The sequence below is a fragment of the Zingiber officinale genome, chromosome 4A (genome assembly GCF_018446385.1).
Source record: "Zingiber officinale cultivar Zhangliang chromosome 4A, Zo_v1.1, whole genome shotgun sequence".
In the NCBI taxonomy this organism is placed as follows: domain Eukaryota; kingdom Viridiplantae; phylum Streptophyta; class Magnoliopsida; order Zingiberales; family Zingiberaceae; genus Zingiber; species Zingiber officinale.
In genome coordinates this window covers 9,399,518-9,425,024 of record NC_055992.1, presented here as the reverse complement: position 1 = coordinate 9,425,024, position 25,507 = coordinate 9,399,518, and the positions used below count along the sequence as shown (strand labels likewise).

At 45.0% G+C, this 25,507-nt stretch overlaps 3 protein-coding genes across 3 annotated transcripts; 2 read left to right on the top strand and 1 right to left on the bottom strand.

The window, feature by feature from the left end:
- Positions 1-1,960: 1,960 nt before the first annotated feature.
- On the top strand, positions 1,961-3,730 carry LOC121973116 (gibberellin 20 oxidase 2-like). Its single transcript, XM_042524698.1, has 3 exons — positions 1,961-2,556; positions 2,630-2,954; positions 3,161-3,730. The coding sequence occupies exons 1-3, from the start codon at positions 2,006-2,008 to the stop codon at positions 3,428-3,430; spliced, it is 1,146 nt and encodes a 381-aa protein (XP_042380632.1). The 5' UTR covers positions 1,961-2,005; the 3' UTR covers positions 3,431-3,730.
- A 1,431-nt stretch (positions 3,731-5,161) lies between these two features.
- LOC121969512 lies at positions 5,162-6,319 on the top strand. The gene is made up of 2 exons (XM_042519651.1): positions 5,162-5,582; positions 5,665-6,319. Exons 1-2 carry the CDS (start codon positions 5,226-5,228, stop codon positions 6,250-6,252), a joined length of 945 nt encoding a protein of 314 aa, XP_042375585.1. The 5' UTR covers positions 5,162-5,225; the 3' UTR covers positions 6,253-6,319.
- Positions 6,320-8,841: 2,522 nt separating this feature from the next.
- LOC121969511 (small nuclear ribonucleoprotein E-like) lies at positions 8,842-12,574 on the bottom strand. Its single transcript, XM_042519650.1, has 6 exons — positions 12,400-12,574; positions 12,248-12,274; positions 12,089-12,151; positions 9,322-9,400; positions 9,186-9,231; positions 8,842-9,102 (listed from the first exon to the last, which is right to left on the bottom strand). The coding sequence occupies exons 1-6, from the start codon at positions 12,439-12,441 to the stop codon at positions 9,093-9,095; spliced, it is 267 nt and encodes an 88-aa protein (XP_042375584.1). The 5' UTR covers positions 12,442-12,574; the 3' UTR covers positions 8,842-9,092.
- Positions 12,575-25,507: the final 12,933 nt, after the last annotated feature.

Genomic DNA, 25,507 nt, shown 5'->3' with positions numbered 1-25,507 from the left:
TCAGAAATCTTCTTGTGTGGGAGGAGTTGCCAAATAGTGGTCTGTCTGTTAGGGATGGATCCAGCCATACACAAAATGATAAGCAGGAAAACGAGTGAAAATGTGTATCACAAAATTGACTGTTTAGGGTTTCAGCTGTGATATTACATGTCTATTCCATTATGAAAACTAGTTTCAGACAGGCTGGATTGACTTAGTTTTTCATGATGAAAACTAGTTTGTATTTTTCCCTATAACACTCATACCAATTAAATATTGATTGTTTTTTCGTCTCTTTTCATCTTTTAACAGTTGTTTATGTATGCAATATATTTTCCCAATGAATAAGTTCTAGCTAGTCTGGTTGAAACCTAACATCAAGATTTCCTGGCAAGCTCATGAATCTGACTAGCATGCGTTTCTTGGCTCTACATATATTCTCATGCCATGCCAGAAGTGTCAGAGTTGATGAAAGTGTTGCGTTTGCTTTCTTGTGATGGGCATGAAAATGAGAGGAGGTGAAGGTTGGGTCGGACATATATTATCCATCTGTATATCTCAGTGGCTTTTCCTTTACTAGCGACGTATTATAGACACCCTTCGAATTTAGATTATATCTTGTCTCTTTGTGCTTATGTTTGTTCAAGTACTCTAATATTCCTCTGTTCGTCGTGGCAAAGCAAAACTTGATTGTTTCGGTTGAGATCACAGCTTCGATTGCTAATCCTAAAAATACTGATTTTTTTTTTTAAAAAAAAAGGAAAACTAAAAGACACCATATGGAGTTTCGCTTCTCTGACAAATATACCCAACTAAATTTACAAGTATTAGGCATTCTCGATTGAGGAATTCAAAGGAGGGATGTGAATGCTCTGGAGCTCATCTGATAAGGTTGCATGCGCGAAGGCTGCCAACAAGGTTGCAAAGAACACCATGCAGGCACGACTGTGGTCTTTCTGTTTTTTTTCTGTCTTCTCAGTTTTGTGGTCTCCACTGTAGATCCCTGGTCATCCGATGGCTCAGAGAGCTCCAAATACTTCCAAAATGAACATCAAGTTCGATCATAGCTTCTGATGCAGCCTTCTCTGCCACTTGATTGGCATTCTCAGGAGGTTGGGAATTAGCCTTGCAGTAACAGGGGTTATGCTTATCCATTTCCAATGCGATATCAGGTTATTATTTTTAATATATTTCAGCCTATTAATTAGCTGCATTTTGTCAATTAGTTGCTGTATGAGTATGCAAAGGGACAGTGAGAGAGGAGTGGAGGTGGCCAATGGGAGGCCCCAAGGGGAGGATGGGTTGAATTGGACTCCTGCACATGGATCCAAACAAGAGAATAATGGGGGGCACACAAAATTTTGTTTTTTGGACTCTAGTAGGCATGCAAGAAGACAAAGTTAAGGAGAAGACATGGCAGTGGCAGTGGCAGTGGCAGAGGCAAGCAGTTGTGGGCTCTGCTCTGCTTTCTGCTCGTCCAACCCTGGTAGGGATCACTGCTCTCATCGAAGGCCCTCCTGCACAACCAATCAAAACTTGCTTGTTTACATGCGGCTGAGATCAGATGAAACCAATTCCAAGTGACAAACAAAGGCGATCAAGCTGGACGAAGGAACTCAGCATGCTCCTTCATATCTATCTCACTTGATCGTAAAAGAAGCACAAGTTGCAATGGGTTTTACACTTTTGTCTTTAAATTTATAGGAAAAAAAGAAATGGTGTCGGATGTTTAATTCACCTGCAATCATACGAGTCCCCCGGAAGAACCATCATTACCTAAGATTGATACGACAGTTTCGCCGTGAGGTCCGACATGGTCGTACGTGTTGTGTGCGTCAAACACTGAAACAGGCATCTCCTGTGGTAAGGTTTTGTTTAATTTATTTCTGATCGACTGTTAAATCATTTGGTTTTTGTTTTGTCGTGTTCTTGATCGACTGCTTACAAATACTGCCATCACACCTCTGCACTGCACAGAGTATTCATTCCGAGTTCTCTCTTCTTCTCCGTTATACTCTTTGTCTCCATGGATTCGAGACCGACCACGATTCTCCTGTGTCCTCCGGTGGGAGGCATCAACAATGAGAACGTCGCCGCCGCCGGCGGTGGCGTGTACTTCGACTCCTCCAGCCTCCGGAAGCAGACCAGGATTCCCAAGGCGTTCGTATGGCCTCGGAGCGACCGGCAGGTCGCCATCGAGGAGCTCGACGCCCCGGTGGTGGACCTACATGGCTTCCTCCACGGCGACGAGGCGTCCACGCGGCGGGCGGCGGAGCTCGTCCGGCTCGCCTGCGAGCGCCACGGCTTCTTCCAGGTGACCAACCACGGCGTCGCCGAGCAGCGCGTCCGCGACGCCATGGACTGCACCGACGCCTTCTTCAAGCTCCAGCTCCCCGATAAGCTCCGCGCCCGGCGGAAACCGGGAAGCTTGTGGGGCTACTCCGGCGCCCACGCCGACCGATTCTCCTCCAAGCTCCCCTGGAAGGAAACGCTCTCCTTCGGACACCACGACTCCGACGAGAGCATTGTCGTCGACTACTTCGCCTCCACCATGGGTAAAAGCTTCGACCGCATGGGGTGAGTAAGCAAACTTCTCCCCGACCTTCAATTTCGATGACGGCGTCAACAATCTAACGTTGCAAATCTATAGAAAAGTGTACCAGATGTACTGCGAATCGATGAAGAAGCTGTCGCTGGCGATCATGGAGCTGTTGGCCATCAGCCTCGGGATCGACCGGTCTCACTACCGCGAGTTGTTCGAGGAGGGGCGTTCCATAATGAGATGCAACTACTACCCGCCGTGCCAAGAGCCGGAGATGACGATGGGGACGGGGCCTCATTGCGATCCGACGGCGTTAACGATTCTGAACCAGGATGAACATGTTGGCGGCCTGGAGGTGTTCGCCTCCAACAAGTGGCAGGCCGTTCGGCCCCTACACAACGCCCTGGTCATCAACATCGGGGACACTTTCATGGTCCGTCAGCTCCCTACATTTTCCTTTGTCTCCTCTCTTTCGGGAACATAACAAGTTTTCCACGCAAGAATCGCTTTTCATCTGCAGTGCTCTGTTTTGGAAGCTTGCACCTTTTGTTTCCTTGCACCCTCGTTTTAAATCCCTTCATTAATAATAATTCACAAAAAAATGAAATTTTGATTTTAAAAATCCGTGTGAATTGACAGGCACTCTCGAACGGGAGGTACAAGAGCTGCTTGCACAGGGCCGTGGTGCACCGGCACAGGGAGCGCCGCTCTCTGGCGTACTTCGCGTGCCCGAGGGAGGACAAGGTGATACGTCCGCCGGCGGATCTCTCCGCCGGCGGGAGGTTGTACCCTGACTTCACGTGGGCGCAGTTCGTGGAGTTCACCCAGCACCATTACAGAGCCGACGTCAGGACGCTCCATACCTTCGCCAACTGGATTCAATCCTCCTCCGCTCCCACGGCAGCATGAATTCCCGGCAGCCGGCGTCGTGCTCTATCACGGGGTGCAGGCGACGCAGCTCATTTTTCTTTTTCTTTTTTTCGCTCTTTATTTTTAACTGCGAGGAGTAGTAAATATGTCGTGTGATTGATTTGTGTCTCGCATTAGAAATTAGGATCGTCTTCCTTAACTAGTGTTTATTAGAGCAATCGTTGGCTTGTTCGTTGCAGTATTAATTAGGAATTAGGATCGTGTTGTAGGTAATTAATTAGGATGTTTGTGCCCCTGTTCTAATCATTTTATTCTCGTTATGTTCCAATCAATGAAGCATTCGGCCATCTTAGCTTCAATTAAACTTTTCCAAATGGGCTGAGGCCCATTTTGTAGACCCAATCCGTAAATCCAAATTAGCCCAATTAAATCATATAAAATTAGAGAATATTGAGCCATATTTCTTTTATTTTACTATATCAAAATGCATAGTATTTGCGTTTGATAGAGGAGGAGCTATAGTTGGCCCTTCACTTATTGATGGGGCTTATGCTCCTTTTCCACAAGGATTCGGCCCTCCATTTAGGGTAGGGGTCAGGCCTATTAGCATGCCAGTCAGGAGCTTTAGCTATCGCTATCTATGCTTTTATTCGATCGGTGTCTTCCATGTTACTACTCTCGGTGGACATGACAGTAGAGTTTCATGTGATAAAGAGAGATTGAAAACAAAGTCACAAAAATAATGAGCGGACAGTTCTTGTTACGGGGTGATTAGTAAAAGCTTGCTAAATGATGATAGCTCGAAGTTAATTCAGTTATTGATAGATTAAAGCTAGACAAAATGAAGACACTGTAACAATATGATTCATGCTCTTGAAATTGCGCGGGCACATCCCTTTCCGAGGCCAACATTAAAGGACTGGGTGCGATTAGATCCGCTGACGCTCGTACTCGGAGGCGCAGTCGTGTCCCTGCCCTGTCTCCTACAACCGCGGCTACACCCGACCATCCATGGAACGGCTCCGATGGCGCCAGCCCCATGGACTGCAACCACCCGACTGTTTAACCACACAAGTCCGAGAGCCCACGAGCACAGGCGTAGAAGACAACGCCGCAGCAATTAGGCGGAGTACTGCTGCGGTCTTAGGAGACTGAGTCGGTCTTCCTCGGAGTGGGGGGAAACGATGGTAGAAAAGAGGGGGCATTCGGGTGGAAGGTAGAGAGATTTGGGCGGGTACAAGGAAACCCATCATTCCCCTGCTCGGAATGAGTGAAACCCAAGCATGGGGACTCGTACGAAGAGGAACAGTAGGCATATAGAATGCCCAATTAACTGCTTCTTCGATCTTTTTTGTAATAGTTTAATGAGAATGGTTGGAGGGAAGGAAAGTGACGAGTTATTAAAGCCGAGAACTCGGTCGAACCCGGTCAAAGCATGGACTTGGGCTTCCCACACCCACAGTCGCGGATGCAGCGGCTCAGCTCCTTTGTACGAGGAGGATTCAACAGGGAGCGGAAGGAATGAGAGTGCTGGTGTGCTAGAGAAGAAGGACAATGAATGAGATCGAACAGAAGTACAGTCATGAGCTCGCTAGTTTTGGCAGATTCCGTGGCTCGCTCCACTTTCTGCCATTAAACGAGGATGCATCGATGCAGATTCCCAATCATCCTTCTCCCTCCACGGCAGACACATGCCATCATTGCATTTGCCTCTTCCTCCTCTTAAGCTGTTTTAGGAAGCTGAGCTCTTCCCCCAGTTCCGCCACCTATAAACTCCTCCCTCCGCCCTTTTTACACTCCTCAACTCGGTCCTGTTTCCGCTGGGGCCGTAACCATGAAGCCTTCCTCTGGGGCCGTCGACAGCTTCTTCTCCTATCTCATTCACGGCCTCGACGAGCTTGACCGGTCGCTGGCGTCGGACGCCTTCATGTCTATCCAGTTCCTGCAGGGGGCCGTCGCCCTCCTCCGCTCGCTCCACTTGCAGTTCACTTGCCTGGTTCAGAAGCTCCGCCTTCCTGCCGGCGGCAAGTGGCTCGACGAGTACATGGACGAAAGCTCCCGCCTTTGGGACGTGTGTCATGTCATCAAGCTTGGCGTCACCGGCCTGGAGAGTTACTGCTCCACCGGCGCCGATGTCTTCTCCTCGATCGACCAATGGCGGCACGAGCAGAATCCCCGCCTCACTCGCCAGGTCTGCTCGTCATCTTTCCTTGGCTTTCTCTTTAATTAGCTCAAAGATGCGAATTTTAACACCCCGCCTCTGTTCGGTGAAGGTGATGCGCGCAATCTCTATCTGCCGGAGGGAAGCCATGGGGTTGGAGGAGGAGAATAGAGTGTTGGCTGAGACGCGGATCGAGCCGGCGTCGCTCCGGTTTGACGACCGCGTGCCGATGGAATCAAGGTACAACGGATTCAATGGCTTCCGGGGAGCACTCTACGCTCTGAGGAACGCCAGCTCGCTGCTGCTAATGATCCTGCTGTGGGGGTCGATCTTCTGCTCGCCGGATTTGACCGTCATGGAAGGCTCCACGCTTTGCAGCGCTGGCTTCACCGCCTCGATAGCGAGGCTGCAGCAGAGGATGGTCGGAGAGACGGAAAGAATCAACAGCCGGCCGGGGATCCTCATGTACGAGTTTCGGCAGGCGAGGGCGTCTGCTGAGGAGCTGCAGGAAGAACTGGAGAGAGCCGGTTGTGAGCTGGACTTCGCCGGAGGAGGCATAATGGAGAAAGCAGAGGGGTTGAAGGCTTGGTTTGGGATGCTTCAGTCCGGAACTGAGAATCTCTTGGGGCAAATGGATGATTTCTTCGATGAGATTGTGGAAGGAAGAAAGAAACTATTGGATCTGTGCTGCCATAGGTAGTGATTGGAAGAAGAAGAAGAAGAAGAATTTGAGGATAAAATTTAACAAAGTTGAATGTTGCCTAACACATACAATCGCATCACTTTCTGTACCAGGTAGGTAGAAAACAACTTTTTCTTGTTGATCTTAAGACGTAATAGCGTAAGAGAATGGCGTGCAAGAGTTTCTTTGAAAGAATTGAGTGCGAACATAAACGAAGAAGTCTAAAAAATCAAAGAAAAAAATGTCTACTATAATAAGATTAGAAGTTTCGATATGATGGAAACATTGTTTCAGTGCAACAAGACAAAGTTAGGCATCTTGAAATGCTAAAGAGAAAGCAAAAGTAAAGAAAAGAGAAGAGCCTTTTTTTAATTTCTCCCTCTGTTTCTCTACTTTTTTGCTTGCTCATGCCTTTGCTTTCGCTGTGGCTGAGCTGCTGCTTTCCTTCTTCCCCATCATTAATGATTCCACTGGAGCAGGTTGAAGGGAGAAAGGGTGGGCTACAGATTCCTTGTCGGAGTACAAAATTGCAGGTGAGAAGGCACAGAAGGACTGTGACCATGGAAGCTTTTGTCTGATACGTTTCATGTCCAACAGATGGAAACCAAGACATATGAAAAGGCTTCTGGAATTGCAGCAGCAGCCTGAGACCTGGTGTTGTATTCCTGCAACACTTGGCATGCACAACGACACTACAGCCTCTTGAGTTCTTGATTGATTGTTCATCATTTCAAACTATAATTTCCATTTATCATTAGAACTCCCATCACTATCTCAAACGTTAAGGCACAATGACTCATTTATCTTCTATTTTTGGCACCAGATATCCATCCCACTTACACCGATTAATTTTAGAGGGGGGTGATTCAGCCTTACGAAAGTTTTTTTACCGACCATTGGGGTAAAAAGAGAAGCACTTGCAAGGACAATCTCAGCGTTTTTAGATCAACCGCTAATTAAAAAAATTCATCCAAGCATCTCCTCTCCTTTCTCAGATATTAAGGTCTTTGAATATGATGCTGCAATGATTAATGAACATGTAAAGATATCGGCTAACTTGATAGCCTGATAAAGCCTACATGGAGATCATGCATGTCAACAGTACCCAAGAGTCAAATAATCTTATTGCCCATAACAATTTTTCAGATGTAACTGGATCAGTAGAACTGGATCAGTAGGACTGTAAATGAACCAAGCGTTTGTGAACAAGTTTGGTGTTCGACTTGGTAAGAGCTTGTTTATGTTCGTTCAATATACATAAGATTAATTAAACAAACAAGCTTGAACAGCTCGTTAAGCTAAACAAACAAGCTTGAACACATATGTGTTCAGCTCGTCAACGTTCGTGAACAATGTTCATAAACAACGTTCGTGAACAATGTTCATGAACCATATTTATTAATAAAACTCTTTTCAATATGCTAAATAAATAATAAAATAAAATAAAATAATAAATAAATTTAAATTATCAATCTTAATAACTAATCAAACAATTAAAAGTTTCAAACAATCAAACAAGTTTGAATTGAGAACTTGATAACATCTAAACGAACCAAGCCCAAGCCAAGCTCGAACCAAGCTCAAACCAAGCTCGAATCAAGCTCAAGCCAAGCTTGAATTGAGAGCTTGATAACATCTAAATGAACCAAGCTCAAGACAAGCTTCAAGTAAGCTCAAGCTCATAAAAAATAAACCAAGTCAAGTTTGAACACTCATTTTAAAAGCTTGGTTCATTTTAAGCTCGGCTCGGCTCGGTTATCTTATCAAACAAGCTTGAACACCCCAAAGCTCGGCTCGGCTCGGCTTGTTTACCGCCCTATGGATCAGCACATTAGATCCTTTCTCAGCCTAATTACACAAATAATAATTCGTAAAGTTAGTTCTTGGTATTTCACTACCATGTTGTGGATAAATGTTATAGACTGCATACGGATAAGGGACTTCCATCTATCCAATAAGCCTCATCAACTCTGAACCCTCCAAGTCTTGTGAAGAATAAGAGACTCGCAAGGCGTGAAAAGAAGGCTCTGCTTTTTTATTTTGGGTATTAGCTAGGGAACCTATCCCTCAGTTCAAACATCTCCAAGCTGTGTCAGGGAAAATACTGAAAAAGACATCTAGCACTGTCATGCATTACACCTTATTCTCCCTACTCAATAGGTTGGAGTAGCCGAGAAGTGCAAGGAGTAGAGCAGCCAGCATCTAAAGGAATAGTATAGTTTTTCTTTCTTCAATCCAGCGGTACTTGGAAGAATATAACCATGCTATCACAATCATCTGCACAAAATAGGCACCTACAACAAGGTCTATCATGTATCAGTTGCTTAGGCATTTCACTAGCGAAGCTACATCATTAGTACACTTTGCACCTTCTAACAAACAAAAACTCCAGAGACACTGTAAATCTTCAAGATATTGCACCCGCACAAGTTTGGGCACAAAGATAAATATTCTTGTGTAAGGCACTGATACCTTAGTACACAAGTTAGAACAACAAAAATTTCCAGAAAAGGATTATAACCGTACACATTCTAACAAACAGAAACTCCAGAGACACTGTAAATCTTCAAGATATTGCAGCCGCACAAGTTTGGGCACGAAGACAAATATTCAGAAACTTCTCATAATCTTGCACATTAGATAACAAAGAAAAATAGCAAAGTCACTAAATGTAGCTTCTGACATATTTCAAGTGAACAAGTTAGGACATCTAAGAATTATAAAGATAGTTTCCATAATCTTGAACAATCAGTAAAATTACAGACTCATTGCCAACACAGTATTGAACATTCGATGGTTTCCTCAGGGACAGCTAGTAAAACTGCATCAGGTTAAACAATCCAACTGGTGTCAACTAATCATTTACCCCTGAAAGTTAAATGAAGAATAAACTTAAACTTCATGGTAATAGAAAATTCAAGAAACTGGAGAAGTTATGGTTATATACTTACGTATTCATCATCAAGGTAATGTTGTCTCCTTTTAACAGAATCCTCCCTATGTAAAAGAATACATCTATATTATAAGCGAAAAGACAACAGTGGGAGAAAATAGTCAAACTGTCAGAGGAGGATGTTTGTGACTAACCCAATGACTTTCTGGTGTTCTTCTTGACATTAAATTCTTCAGCTTCCTCAAGAACAAGATTCATGTATTCATCAAAGCCCTGCATAACCATAAAAAGAAACATATTGTAACTAATAGACAAATTTAGTATTGATGGTTCTTCATCATGTAATTTTCATCAAGCCATCCTATAAAGAGAATAGGTACTTGGAAGATCTTCAATGTGTTGGATTGCACCTGATGCAAATTAAATCTGCATATAAAAAATTGTGCATATTGTGTGTGCGCGCAAGCGCACGCGTACATGTGTTGGCTAAGTGTGTTGCGTGGAACAAGCAACAAGCTAAACAAATGTTTGCTTTGAAAGAACAATAATAATCGTTGATTACAATTATCAATTGAGGATGGCAATCACAAATAGTACACGAAAAACATGACGAATTGAAAGTAACAGTGTCAGATGAGATAAATTAGACAAGACCAACTGGTATTAAAAAAAATGGAACTCTCTCGATGAATTAAAAAAACTGTTGCTATAATAGAAGATTTCTTAAGGTCAGAACATATAACTTTTTCAAGTAAAAGTACGACATATGATAAGGTCCAGCACATACCAATAACATAGCATTGGATGTTAATGCTAAACAAAGCGAAAGCAGCTAATTTGACAAACTACAAAAAATAACTGTGTACGCTATATAGCGCATGCCTCAAGATTCCCTAATCGAGGCTAACAATGATTAGTGGTTCAATTGCCTCAGGTAGCAATTAGGTCTTTACATTCATAACTAATGAGACTGGATGCATGGAAATATTCCAGTTGCCGAATTAGTAATATGAATAGTTCTAGTAGGAGAATATTATTAGATTGTGGATGCTCTAGCATGTGACAAATGGCACCCAACGTAAGCAATGATGCATACAGTCACAGTTTAATGGGAATGCCAACCCACAGGCTACAAAAGGTGACAACGATAGCTAACATAATAGCTCAAAAAATTGAACAGATAAAGTAAGCAATATGACATGTGAAAATGTCCATGCAATCTACCGGTGGATGGATATTAAAGTAAGTTGATCAAATAGGCTGTTCAATTGCAAAAGACTAGGTTTCTCAAAGAAAAGACAGCATCATCAACGTGCTAATTTATCAATTAGTTTCTCTGATATAAATGTCATTTATTTCTTGCCAAAGGAGCAAAAAATATAAAGAAGATGATTTTTCACATCTGCAAATAGGTGAAAGGTAACAACATTATTATCATGTGAGTATATATTAGTCTCTGTAGAAATTATTTCTAAGTTTGAATTACTCCAACAGAATTCACACGCAATCACCTTACTTAATTGGAAATGAAACCCACCCTCATCATCCAAACAGTATTGCCACACAAATCCAAAATTAACCACAATGGCCATCAGCAAAATTATGACAGTTTTTCCATTGAGGTCACTGATGAAATGATCATAGATTGTCTACCAGACCAATGGACACAGGGTTCTCCAGCATCAGAATGAATATATATAAAAATAAGGTATTCAAATCGAACAACATACTTCTGGAATATTTTGTAAGGTGCTCCTTAGGCTAAAAGGAAAGAATGATAAGATTGTGATAATGACCCATTGTACTTGACAGATATTAGTGATGAACTGTTAGGAAGCAACATATACAGAAAGTTAATACACTTGAGAGTGCTAAAATGGATAGATAGAAAAAACTAGAAAAGATAGTTTTTCCAGGGAAAAAAAAAATTAGTATCTGAGAGTTATAAGATATACCACCATTAAATGCTAAAAGAGCGGAAATATATGATATCGTATGGGAATGTCCAAGATGATCAATAAATATCTATTTGAATGAAGTGAAGGAAGACCAAAGAAAATATTAGTTATAAAATGAACAATATTATATCATTGTGGAGATATCTTAACAATTTTTTTGATCCTAACAATTGGTATTAGAGCCTGGACTGTCAGAAGGACTAACAGCTGACTATGCACAAGAGGCATGATTCAATCGAGTCATATGGGTGGAATATTGACCTTTAACGAAGGTAGTGGGGGCTCCCATATCTAGATCAAAACGACCAAACACTAGGCAAAAAATCCTAGTTGCGACTAGGCAAGGAAGTCTTAATAGCTTGTTTGGACCGAGGGGCAGGATGTCCTAGTTACGTCTAGACAAATAAGTCCTAGTAGGTCGGTTGGACCGAGGGGAAGGAAGTCCTAGTTGAGCTAGACAAAGAAACCCTAGTAGGTTGGTTAGACGGAGGGGTAGGTGGGTCAAGAATCGAACATCAAACGGATAGGCTCAAAAAGGCCTTCCGCTTGAAGGAGACCCTGTGGTCCTTCTTTTGAGAGAGAGATTGTTGGAGTTACAAGATTGCAAACATAGTCTCACATTAAAAGCACATGAAAAAGATCATGAGTTTATAAGAGAAAGATATCTCTATTGGTATGAAGTCTTTTGAATAGAGCCCAAAAATAAAACCATGAGAATTTAGACTCAAAGTGGACAATATCATACCATTATGGAGATATCTTAATTCTTTTAGCTCTAACAATATTAATAAAGATTTTACACTTCTCTTTTAGTTCCTATCCCACCATGATGCACCATAAAAAAAACCATAGTCTTAAACTTTGACATGTATACTTAATAGACAAAAAGAGAATTTCCAATCACAGGAAACAGCAACAATAAGAATAATAATTCGACCAACATTCAACCGTCATCAAAACAAAAATAAATGAATCCCTAAAAAAGGCAAAGCAAATTGCTTACAATAATGCGTCCTTCAATCCTCAAATCCTTCTGCTCAAAGAGCCATATCTGAATGCGAGCTTTCTGGAGACAAAACCAAAGTACCAGCAAAATAAGCAATTCCGACACACAATGTTACAAGTAAACGAAACCAACTAAATGTATCTGACTCAAACTTACGCTTTGTAGGAACCTGAAAATTAGATTCTGCGGCAAGAAGTCCCACGCCAATTCAGGGTTAAGTCGAAAGACGCCACAGAAAACAGTTAATAAGATGTGCAAAGACAGAAAGAAAAGCAGGGTTGGAAAGAAGAGATGAAGGAAAAGCATACGATGGGTTGTGTCATGATCCGCTGGACCTTCGTCGACGCCATTGCTACTTCGCAGTTGGACCGCGCTGTCTCGCTCCGCCTACAATTTCCCAAATGCTCGACTAAAACCCTAGCTTGCGTTGCCAGGGACGGTACTGCAATTTGAGGAGAATATTTTAATTCAGTACCGGTTTGTTTTCCTAAAAAGGTAATTCTAAATGAGTTTTTCAAAGGCCGGAAAGGATGGGTGGGCTTTAAGCAGCCCGTTTTTTTGCGGGTCGTCCTCGGCCCGTTCAAGCGTAGAAGTGTAAATTTTGGGGGAATTATCCAATTTAGTCCATTTTAAAAAAAAAAATTAAAGAGAGAAAAATTCCTGACTACTAAACTTCACAAGTAGAACTTTCAGACTTGGTTGAATCTTGCCCAATCTTAGTCTACAGCTTAATACAATTTTTCTATGTTTAGCAGATTTGCAAATTGTTCATCTTTTCACTTGGACTCCAAGCTTGTAAAGATCATGAAAAAATAATGAAAAACATACAAAATGGAGACACATCCTGACTGCATGATCATTAATGTAGGCAAAGCAGAGTAGCATCTCTTATATCAGAGGAAAAATTCTTAAAATATATCAATTATTTAAAATATGAAGAACAATGTGTTTATTTTTTGAGAAGTTATCTTTTTGTGCGTTTTGCATTTGCAAAATGCGAAACTTAATATAGTTTCGCATCCTTCAAATGCGAAACTAGATGGAAATAGTAGGCATTCCAAAAAAACAAATTTTTTAAATTTTATAGCTTTCGCATTTCTTAAATGTGAAAGCTGTAACTTATTATTTATATTATTTTCATGAATATTGATAAGAAATATTTATTATCTATAATATGGTAATTATAAAATGTGAGTTTTGAGTTTCTCTCAGAAGCTGTAATTTTTATATTTTTGAATTTCTCTCACGTCTCATATACATGCCTAATAAATCCTAAATTGTTGCTGTCGCCGCCTCTCCTTCTCCTATTTTTCTCAGAGTATCCGTCCACCCCAAGAGCGTTCTGATCAAGCCACACCGGAGCGTCTAAACCCTAAACCATCGTCGTCGCTGCCTCCTCCTTCTTCTTCTTGTCGCGGTGCCTGCTCGCCCCATGAGTTATCCGATCAAGCCATGCCGGAGCACCTCATTGCGAAGGATTAGAAGGCAAGTCAGACTCGTTGTGAAGTATTAGAAGGCAAGGCCCAACTGCGAATATAAAGACCCGATTCTCGTCCACCGGCAACGAACTATTCTCCATCTTAACAACAATGAATTTTATGGCCTAAAGTGTCTTCCTTTTTTAAAATAATAGTTCATAAGGTAATATACTGATGTATTGCATATACCATGTAATTAGGGTTGTTTGACTTATTAGTATGGCTTTAAAATGTTCAATTCCTGTGAGATTGTTTTGGGGAGCTAAGATTGAATATGAGAACGGTTCAATTAAGCATGGTCAATCTATCTCTAACGCTACCATAGTGATTGAACATAAATTGAGTTACGACGAGATGGTAGATGAGATTTGTCAACAAATTGGTGTAGATAGAAAATATTTTAAGCTGAATATCATCTTGGATTATGAATAAAATGGGAAATCCAGATCCACCCTTATTACGAATGATAAGTCATTACAGATTTTTGGGTTGACTTCTATGTTGAGATAGAAGAAATTCCGCAAATTTCTATCCAACAGGAAGCATTATTGTCAACCGAACACATGAGCATGGTTGTGCATCTTAATAACTTTATGGGATCAATGTCTCATGTTGGGTCTTCTAATGGATCTGTTGAACTGAATTATGTACCAAGTTTGATATCTGAACCTACAATTCAAATGACTGTAAGTGAAAACATCGATATGGGTCCTTCGTTACTATCTCAAGATTTTGTTGAGCTTCCTCATGTAGAATCTCCAATGTATGATACCATGATTCCTTTTCCATTGCCACCGGAGGTGCAGTTGGATGATGAGGCACGGAGCAATGAATATTTTCATTCTCAATTTTCTGAAGATGGTGGGGGCATTTTGAGCATTCCTATGGATGATGACTCTCCTGATGATGGTGATTATGATACTCATCTTAATCATGGTGAGATTCCACCATATAATGAAATGGTGATGCACTTCATGAATGATATAGGGGAGGAAAATGACGATGACAATATAGATTGAGAAGATAATGTTCATATTGATATTTGGAGTGAATCAAAAAATCAAATTCGGCTAGGAATGCTATTTGACAGCAAGTCTCAACTGTGAAAAGTTGTGACATTATGGTCTATCAGTCAAAATCGGGAGTTTAAGGTAGTTGAAAGTAGAATCAACACATAGGTTGCAAAATGCAAAGTGGTGCCATCAGACATAGATTCTAACAGTGGACCTGAGAATTATAAGTCATCGTGTCTTTGATGTATTCATGCAGTTATAAGAAGACGTAAGAAATATGGCAAATCACTCGATGGGTGAATATGCAAATTGCCTTGGCTCCATCAATGACAATAATAATAGAAATTTGACTTCAGCTATTATTGCGTCTCACATTATCCATCAAATTGAGGTGAACCCTGGATATCCTGTAAAAAATGTCCAGACTGATAGTAAACAGTCATTGCATGTTGATATTTCATACAAGAAGGCATGACATGAGAGGAGAAAAGCCATGGAGATTGTTTATGGAAATTGGGAAAGTAATTTCGCCAGACTACCTTCGTATATTGCAACCTTAGAGCATTCTAATCCCAATACTATTGTTAAGTGACATCATCACCCAAGTAGCACTGAAAATGTGAAAGTCTTCAAATATATATTTTGGGCATTTAGACTAGTAATTGATGCATTCCACATGTGTAGGTCGGTTATCAGTGTTGATGGTACACATTTGCGAGGGCTTATAACGGAAAGATGTTTATAGCTATTTCTAAGGATGCAAATAATCGTATATTACCTGTTGCTTATGCTATAGTAGATGAGGAGACTATAGCTAGTTGGTGTTGATTTTTTGAACAATTCAGGTATTATGTGGCACAAAATAGACAATTATGTATTATTTTTGATAGACACCATGGTATTATTCATGCTATGTCAAATTTAGAGGAATGGAAGAAACCAATTGCATATCATAGATTTTGCCTTCGACATGTTCGAAGTAATTTCATGACAAAGTTTAAGAATGTCACTTGAAACATTATTGTTGGGCTATTGGCAGTACTACTCAAAGATGGAAATTCAACAGATTTAGGAGATAGATTAGGGCACTTGATCCAGCCGCATGGCAGTATTTGAGAGATATTGATATAAGGCGGTGGAGTCTTGCTTACGATGGTAACCATCGATGGGGATGTCTCACAACAAACAATTCTGAGAGTTTGAACAATGTTTTGCGAGGGGCTAGATTGTTGTCAATTAAGGCATGCATTGATTTGTCATTTCATAGAACTGTTCAATTTTTTCAAAGGTATAAACAGGTAGCCCATCATTGTAATACAACCCTCCCACCACATCATTGGTGTAAATTCATGGAGGCTGAAAGGCATTCACAAGGACATCACATTGATGAGTTTTACTATGCAGATGGAGTGTACAAGATTGTAACAACAAGACAATTGAATGATAAAGGTGATCATGTACACACGGTTCTTAACTATAAAAAAGATTGCACATGTGGAAAGTGGCAAATGCATAGATTTCCATGTTTACACGCAATTGCTATTTGCCGACATAGAGGATATAATGCTATTGACCTTGTGGATGAAGTTCACACCATAAAGACTTACATGACACAATATTCTGGTAATTTTTATCCTATTCGTCATAAGGATTATTGGACAAATCCAAGTTGGAAAATTCAAACAGATTACTCAAGATTGATCAATCATAGGCGGGGTAGGAGACGTGAAAGTCGAATACAAAATGAGATGGATCTGAGGCACCCTGATGAACCTTGTAGATGTGGAAGTTGCCACCAAACTAGTCACAACAGGAGAAATTGTCAAAATAGATACCCTAGGGTTGATAATGAAGTCGATAGTTGATGTTTTTTTTTAATATAATGTATCTCAGTAAGTGAATTCCATGTGATGGGAATTAGTATTTTGTATTGTATCTCAGTAAGTCAAATACATTTATATTATTTGAGATTTAAAATCTTGTACAACTTTATTTATACTCTATTTTATAGTGTTGCTGTGATATAAGACTTTGTACTTTTGTCTTTATTTATTTTTTTGTTACAAATATTGTTTGGTTAATGTCAGTTCTTTATGCTGCTGTGAATAAATTAAATATTATTTTTAATTTTTAAATTTTGCAGGGTGTTTAAAATAACATCACCTCCAGTTTATAATTTAAATCCAGGCCCATTTATACCAAACTTGTTATTCGTACACAAAGAGCATAGATCTTCGGATCTATTTTATGGGGAAATCAAGGATGGTCCACTTAAAGTAAGAAGATATGATAATAGTTTTTGGAGACATGTTGATAATATACCAGAGCATGTAATGTATCACATACAAGAAGCTAGGTTTGAGGATGTCATTCGGTGTGGATATATCCAACTCGATTGATCCGGTGGTAAGAGCGGGCCCCCCTCTTGCAATGTCAACGCCAAGTGGAAGTCACCGGAGTAGCCGCCCATCCGGGAGGAGTGTGGTCCGACCAGACGGACGACCATAGACGGCCGGTCCGACCGGATTGCCAGCCGGGCCGATGGAATCGAATACCCGGATGGGTCTGGCCGGCTCGCACTTATGGTTGGAAGGCACCCTATCAAATCGGGGTTCCGACACTCAGTTAAAAAGGTCATGGACCGAGCTGACCTTTTGACCGACCACAGTCATAAAGCACCCCTGTTTATTAGTCTCCACAAAGCACAAGTAAACCACTGCGGATGTCCGGTCGGATGTTGAGGGAGCTGTCCGCTCGGACGACAAGTTTGGAGCAAGGGAAAAGACCCGAGGATTTCTTCTCTGACAACCGGTAAGTTTCACGTGTGTGCCATGCTCCAAATCTTGTGACAGGGGATTCTGCTGTCCCATCGAGGGCATGCTTTGACTGTAGCGATATAGGTCAGGTAAGCTTTCTGATAGCCGCATACCTAGGAAAGGACAGGGACACATCCAGGCACTTTCACAGCCGCATACCTAGGAAAGGACAGAGGACACTTATGCACCTTGGTACGCATGCCCAAACCTTTCACAGCTCTATATAAAGAACCTCGGTTTCATCGACAAAGGATCTCGGGTATGACTCTGAGATCTACATCAGCGAGCCGAAGAGCGCCACATGTCCAGCGTCTGTTGACTTCTGGTTCGGACAGGATCAATTTGGCGCCGTCTGTGGGAACGCTCCTGCATTCGAACAAGAACAATGGACGAGGCTGGACGACAACACACGGTGGCGCTTTCAACAGAAGAACTCGATGCTCTGGTCGAGATGAGGGCCGCCAAACTTATGGAGCAAAAATAAAAAGCATCAGCCGAGCGGCCGGAGCAACAAGCAACATCTGCGTCTGGTGGCCGAGCGGAAGCACCTCAAGCCACCGTTGCATTCCATCGGGCCTTATTTCGCACTCCTGAAGCTGTACCAGCCCGAAGAGATAGAGGATCTTCTTCAGACGAAATGCCCAGACGAGAAGACAGAAAGGGGAAAGCTCCCCGAGCGGACTCATCTCCCGAGCGGATCAATCGTCAATTTTCGGAGGCTATTCTACGAGACCCTCTGCCCAAGCACTACGTGGCTCCGACGATCGGCAAGTACAATGGAACAACAGACCCGGATGATCATCTGGGTAAGTTCGATAACACAGCTACGCTCCATCAGTATACAGATGGAGTAAAGTGCCGAGTCTTTCTTACCACTCTCTCGGGATCGGCTCAACGGTGGTTTCGGAGGTTGCCGGACGGATCCATCACTAGCTTCAAGGACTTCCGAACGGCCTTCCTCCACCACTTCGCCAGCAGTCGGCATTATCAGAAGACAAGTGTCAGCTTGTTTGCCATCAAGCAAGAGCTGAGAGAATCGCTTCGAGCTTACATCCAGCGATTCAACCAAGTGGCGATGGATATCCCAACGGCCACATCAGAGACGATGATGAATGCCTTCACACAAGGCCTTGTGGATGGGGACTTCTTCCGGTCGCTCATCCGAAAGCCGCCCCGAGATTATGATCACATGCTGCATCGGGCCAACGAATACATAAACGTGGAAGAAGCGCAAGCCGCTCGGAAAAAGGAAACTCCAACCGAGCGTGCACCTATTCATGCCGAGCGGAAACAGCACACCGCTCAGCAGCCACCCAGAGGACCGAGGACCGAAGCAATTCGATCCCCCCACGCCAGATCGCACGTACAAGAAGTGGCTGTCGCTCGGCCCAAGCCAAAGAAGAGGTGGACCCCTATGTTCTGCTCCTTCCACCAGACGGATACGCACAACACGAGGGATTGTCGAAGTCTTCCCTTCGTGGCCAATCCCGTTCCCAGGAAAGCCGAACGACGGTCTCCTCCCATCGACAGGAGACAAAGGACCCATGAAGCCGACCGGGCCCGCACCGAAAGGCGACATCAACAGACACCCGATCCGCACAGATCTCCGAGACAGGAGAATCGCCGAGCGTCCAGAGAACGGTCACGACCGTCCACTCGGGAAGAGGAAAACAGGAGCAATACTTCCCGGGGCGAGATCAACGTTATTGCTGGCGGGCCGACCGGAGGAGACTCCAACCGAGCCAGAAAGGAGGGCGTCCGACAGCTGCAGATCCACGCAGTCGGCTGTAGCCAAGAGCGGGTAAGTGGATCGGAAATCACTTTCGGGCCCGGAGACTTAGAAGGAGTAGAAGTGCCCCACGACGACGCTCTGCTCATTAAAGCGGTAATAGCAAATTATACTATTCACCGCATATTTGTTGACACAGGGAGCTCAGTCAACATCATATTCAAGAAGGCGTTCGATCAGCTGCAAATTGATCAAGCCGAGCTGCTTCCCATGACGACCTCGCTCTACGGGTTTACGGGCAACGAAGTTCAGCCGGTCGGACAAATTCGGCTGGCTACCTCATTGGGAGAAGAGCCGCTCAGGAGGACCAGGGTAATAAACTTCGTGGTGGTAGACTCTCCTTCGTCCTACAACGTCATTTTGGGACGATCGGCGCTCGGCGAATTCCGAGCGGTTGTCTCAACCTTCCACCAGAAGATAAAGTTCCCCGTGGAGGACAAAGTAGGAGAAGTACGTGGAGATCAGCTAGCAGCTCGGCGGTGCTATATAGAGATGGTCCGAGCAAAAGCTTGTTCCGCTCGGAAGGCGCCCCGAATCGAGGTACACGCTATAACCGAGAAACCTCCTGCTTTAATTTATGATGAAAAGGAGGAGGTTCAGATCCATCCGACCCGATCGGAGGCCACAACTTTTATCGCTTCTGATCTGGAGGAGGGGCAGAAGGAGGAGCTGATCCAATGCCTCCAATGAAATCATGATGTTTTAAATGCACATTTGCTCCGGAATTTCGCTGAGCCTAGCGCAGCATGAGAGTTGCATGTCCGACCGGACGCCGCGAAAGCGAGAGAAAAGGGATTTCAGCGAATGCCATCATCCGAGCGAGTAGAAAAACTCGGAGGCCGCCACATCTGTGAAGTGCGGTTCCCGGTGGTGGCTAACGTAGTATTAGTCTCAAGCCGGGCGGCAAGTGGAGCATCGACTTCGGGACTTAAACAAAGAATGCCCAGGACTTCTATCCTCTGCCACGGATAGATCACCGGTGGACTCTACGGTGAATTGATTGCATGCTCGACGATACCAAGGCTATCATCGGTGCCGCCGTGAAGATCAAGAAAAGTTAGTTTTGTGACGGCACATATTGCTATAATGTGATGCCGTTCGGATTGAAGAATGCGGGGCCACCTATCAACGCTTGATGAACAAGGTGTTCAAGGAGCAGATCGGGCGTAATCTGGAAGTCTATGTGGACAACATTCTTATCAAATCCGTCCGAGCGGCCGATCTCTTCAAGGACATGGAAGAAACCTTCCGAACGCTACGTAAATATGGAGTCAAGCTAAATCCTCGAAATGCTTGTTCGGAGCAAAAGGCGTTTCTTGGGATATATAGTGACCGAGCGGGGAATGCCAATCCCAGCAAGGTGAAAGCTCGCAAGACATGCCGCCTCCGAAATACAAGGGAAGTACAACGGTTGACCGGTCGGATAACCGCTGTCCAGATTCATCTCCAAAACCGCCGGGAGCCTTCCATTCTTCAAGATCTTGCGCTACTAAGTTCCGGTGGGATGAAGAATGTGACCGAGCGTTCGGAGAATTGAAGACATATCTTAATTCTCTGTCAGTGTTAGCCAAGCCGATCGGGGGTGAGTCACTTTATATTTATCTGTCGAGCATGTTGTAGGCTCGGCACTTGTGAGGGCGAGCGGCGAAGAGCAGCCAGTGTATTTTCTAAGCCACATTTTGAAAGATGCTGAATCTCGTTACACCGGGCTCGAGAAGTTGGCCTTTGCTTTGGTTCTAGCCGCTCAGCGCCTTCGACCATATTTCTTGGCTCACACCATCATCGTCCGGACGAATAGTCCACTAGGAAGAGTGCTGTTGAATCCAGAAGCGTCCGGACGGCTCATCAAGTGGACGACAGAACTAAGTGAATTTGACATCCAATATCAGCCCCGCTCGGCGATCAAAGCGCAATCCTTGGCTGATTTTGTGACTGAAGTGCAGAGGCCAGAGCCGGAAGCTCTGTGGAGAATATATGTGGATGGGTCTTCCACTCGGCTCGGAAGTGGGATCGGAATATTGCTACTCTCACCTCAAGAAGAAAAGATGCACCTATCCGTCCGACTAGATTACAAGGCCACCAACAATGAAGCAGAGTATGAGGCCCTCATAGCCGGATTGCAGGCAGCCCGGCATGTGGGTGCCAGTCGGGTGACTCTCTATTCGGATTCACAGTTGGCCGCTCAACAACTTTCTGGCACCTTTGAAATCAATAGTGTTCGGCTTAAGCTCTACGCTGAAACCTTTGAAAAACTCAAAGCCACTTTCCGAGAGGTCCTTATTCAAAAAATTCCCCGAACGGAGAACCAGGCAGCAGATGACTTGGCCAAGCTAGCAAGTTCTATAGTGTCGGTCACCATTCAGCAACCTATTGAAAAAGTACTGCTGGTAGCGCACGTCGACCGGATGGAAAGCCTCACGTTTCCAAGCGACTGGAGGACACCCATCATAGAGTTCCTCCGCTCGGAAGCCACACCGGCCGATCGGGATGAAGCCCAGCTGCTCAGGAGGAGGGCCGGTCGGTTCACACTTATCGGCGATCAGCTCTACAAGAAGGCTTTCTCTTGCCCGTTGTTGAAGTGTGTGAGCTCGGAAGATTCGGCTTACATCCTCCAGGAGGTACATCAAGGATCATGCGGAGGACATCCGGGCGGACGATCACTAGCCAAGAAGATTTTGCTAGCTGGATACTTTTGGCCGACCTTACAAATGGACGCCGCTCGGACAGTATTTACGTGCCTTTCATGCCAGAAGTATCACAACTTCTCTCACCGACCGGCAGAGGAGATGAAAGCATCAACTGTTTCATGTCCGTTCGATCAATGGGGAATGGATATTGTGGGTCCCTTTCCAATTGCGACCGGGCAGAGGAAATTTTTGCTGGTGGCGGTCGATTATTTCTCCAAGTGGGTAGAAGCCGAGCCACTAGCCAGGATCACCGAACAGATGGTCAAAAAATTCATATGGCAACATATCATCTGTAGGTTCGGTATCCCTCGCCGATTGGTTTCCGACAATGGGCGGCAATTCACAGGGAAGGTGCTGGAAGATTGGTGCAAAAGCTACGGCATCGAGCAACACTTCACGTCCGTGGCTTACCCCCAAAGCAACGGTCAAGCCGAAGTAGCCAACCGAGAAATTCTCCGTATTCTGCGCGCTCGGCTCGACCACGTGGGAGGAAGTTGGCCGGATGAAGTGCCGGGCGTTTTATGGGCCATCCGGACGACTCCTAAGGAAGGAACGGGCGTTACACCTTTTCATCTGGTGTACGGCGGTGAAGCGGTCATTCCGGTTGAAGTCGGCGTCGAGTCCATCCGGGTCCAGTGTTATGATGAAGGCAACGCCGAGCGGAGGAATATGGAGCTGGATTTGGTTGATGAAGAGCGTGCCAAAGCATCCGTTCGGCTGATGGCGTACCGTCAACGAATGAAGCAAAACTATAACCGGCGCGTCATTCCCCGATCATTCCAGGTCGGCGACCTTGTCTGGAAGAAAGTCAAGCCGGTCGGCGACGTCGGCAAGCTTGAAGCTCCATGGGCAGGTCCCTTCAAAATCATCGAAAAGCTCCGCTCGGACGCGTATTATCTGGAGGATGAGGACGGTCGGCAGCTAGATAGGCCGTGGAGCGCGAACCACCTACAGCCTTACCGGGCAGGGTGAAAGGTGTGCCTATGTAAATCATCCTGTGTACATTTTTCGACTGAATACTTGAAATGCAGAAATGAAAAGTCAAAAGAACGAATATAAGGCATCGTCATCAAGTAACGAAGGCCCCTCGCCGCTCGGCCGGAGGTGAATGGGTCGAGCCAATCGCTCGAGGAACAAAGGCCCCTCGCCGTTCGGCCGGAGGTAAAAGGGTCGAACCAAGCGCGCGAGTATCGAAGGCCTCGTACCGTCTGGACGGAGGGAAATTATCCGAGCCAAAGTACTCGACGAAGCAGATCCTGAGCCATTCGGCTAAGCGTACGTTCTCCAAGTCGGGTGAAAGGTGCGCTAAATATAAGTTTATATACTTTTTGGTCGCCTATGTACTTGCGATGCAGGAAGTAGAAAGATGAAAGCACTTTGAGTATTCTCTGCGGAAAGGAAAGCCAAGGTCGCTCGACCTGGTAAGGAGTTAGCCTTCAAGGCCGTCTAGCCCAGACGTTAAACCGTAGAGCCGCGCCGTCCGGCTATAAATATCCGCGGCGACGAGCTCCGTCGTTAAAGATCGAGAGCCGCGCCGTCCGACTATAAATATCCTCGCCGACGAGCTTCGTCGTTAAAGATCGAGAGCCGCGCCGATCCATGCCTACGAGCTCAATCGTTAAAGATCGAGAGCCGGCGTCTATAAATAATCCGAGCAGACGAACCGGAGCTCCGTCGTTAAAGATCGAGAGCCGCGCCGCTATAAATATCCGGACGAGCTCCGTCGTTAAAGATCGAGAGAGGCGTATAAATAATCCGAGCGGACGAACCGACGAGCTCCGTCGTTAAGATCGAGAGCCGTCCGGCTATAAATATCCGCGCCGACGAGCTCCGTCGTTAAAGATCGAGAGACGAGCCGACGTCTATAAATAATCCGAGCGGACGAACCGACGAGCTCCGTCGTTAAAGATCGAGAGCCGCGCCGTCCGGCTATAAATATCCGCGCCGACGAGCTCCGTCGTTAAAGATCGAGAGCCGCGCCGTCCGGCTATAAATATCCGCGCCGACGAGCTCCGTCGTTAAAGATCGAGAGACGAGCCGGCGTCTATAAATAATCCGAGCGGACGAACCGACGAGCTCCGTCGTTAAAGATCGAGAGCCGCGTCGTCCGGCTATAAATATCCGCGCCGACGAGCTCCGTCGTTAAAAATCGAGAGACGAGCCGGCGTCTATAAATAATCCGAGCGGACGAACCGACGAGCTCCGTCGTTAAAGATCGAGAGTCGCGCCGTCCGGCTATAAATATCCGCGCCGACGAGCTCCGTCGTTAAAGATCGAGAGACGAGCCGGCGTCTATAAATAATCCGAGCGGACGAACCGACGAGCTCCGTCGTTAAAGATCGAGAGCCGCACCGTCCGGCTATAAATATCTGCGCCGACGAGCTCCGTCGTTAAAGATCGAGAGCCGCGCCGTCCGGCTATAAATATCCGCGCCGACGAGCTCCGTCGTTAAAGATCGAGAGACGAGCCGGCGTCTATAAATAATCCGAGCGGACGAACCGACGAGCTCCGTCGTTAAAGATCGAGAGCCGCGCCGTCCGGCTATAAATATCCATGTCGTCGAGCTCCGACGTTAAATATCGAGAGATCGACGCTAAGTTCCGCTCAGGCTCGAGGTATATAGGTTCTGATCGGCTTATGACGAGCGATTCTTACTAGCAACACAGAATGATATGCGGCCGAATGGAAGGGCTGGGGAAAACACTTGCAAGAATGCACCTCGAATGCCAAAGGTGTGATAGCAGACGAGCGGACAGCACAAGTATTAGCAAGGGGACAGTGCAAAAAGATAGAGTACACGAAAGGAAAGCATTTCATTAAAATTAAAACCTTAGGCCGAGTGGCCTAAGTACAAAAAGGTTCATGTTCGTCCGAGCGGCGATATTACAAGAATTACTCGATGTAGTCGTAGAGGTCCCTCGGAATGTTGTTAAGGAGCTCCACCTGATCGCCGGCCGGAATATTGGTGGAATCCGGAAGAAGGCCCTTCGACTTCAGGTAGGTCATAGTGGCCTTAATGGCCAAGTCGAAAGCCGAGTACATCCGCTCGCAAATTTTCTCCGAGAACTCGGGCGATCGGATGTGTCTTTGTCGGAGAGCGGCGACTCGGCCCGGCTCGGCATCCTGGTATTCTTTGAAGGTCGCCTGGGAGCTTGTGAGGGCCTCATTCAGACGTTCAATCTTCTCCGCATCGGCCGAGCGGCCTGCCTTCTCCCGGTCAAGCTGCTCCGTCAGCTCCTTTATCTTCAACTCCAGGCCCCGGGCCTCCACGTTTTTCTTCTCCAGATCGGAGATGGCTGTGTTCTTCCGAGTGGTGGCCAGAGTTATCTTGGTGTCAAGCGACTTGACTTGTCACTCGGACTCAGCTAGGGCGTGGGCCTGGTCAGCTGTTTTCTTCTGCTCAGCAGCCAGCAGAGTTTGAGCTTTCTTCAGCTCTTTTTGCAGCTCGGAGTAGGAAGGGCCTTGGGAGCCGCTCGGACCGCCCGCCACCCGCAGTTGCCTTATCTCCTCGTCCGCCATAGCCAGGCGGCTGACAACGGCTATCTCTTCCACCCATCTATGAAGCAAGAAGGCGCAGTTGTTAAAAGCCGAGCGGAAATATTCAGGCAAAACTTCAAAAAACAACAAACTTAC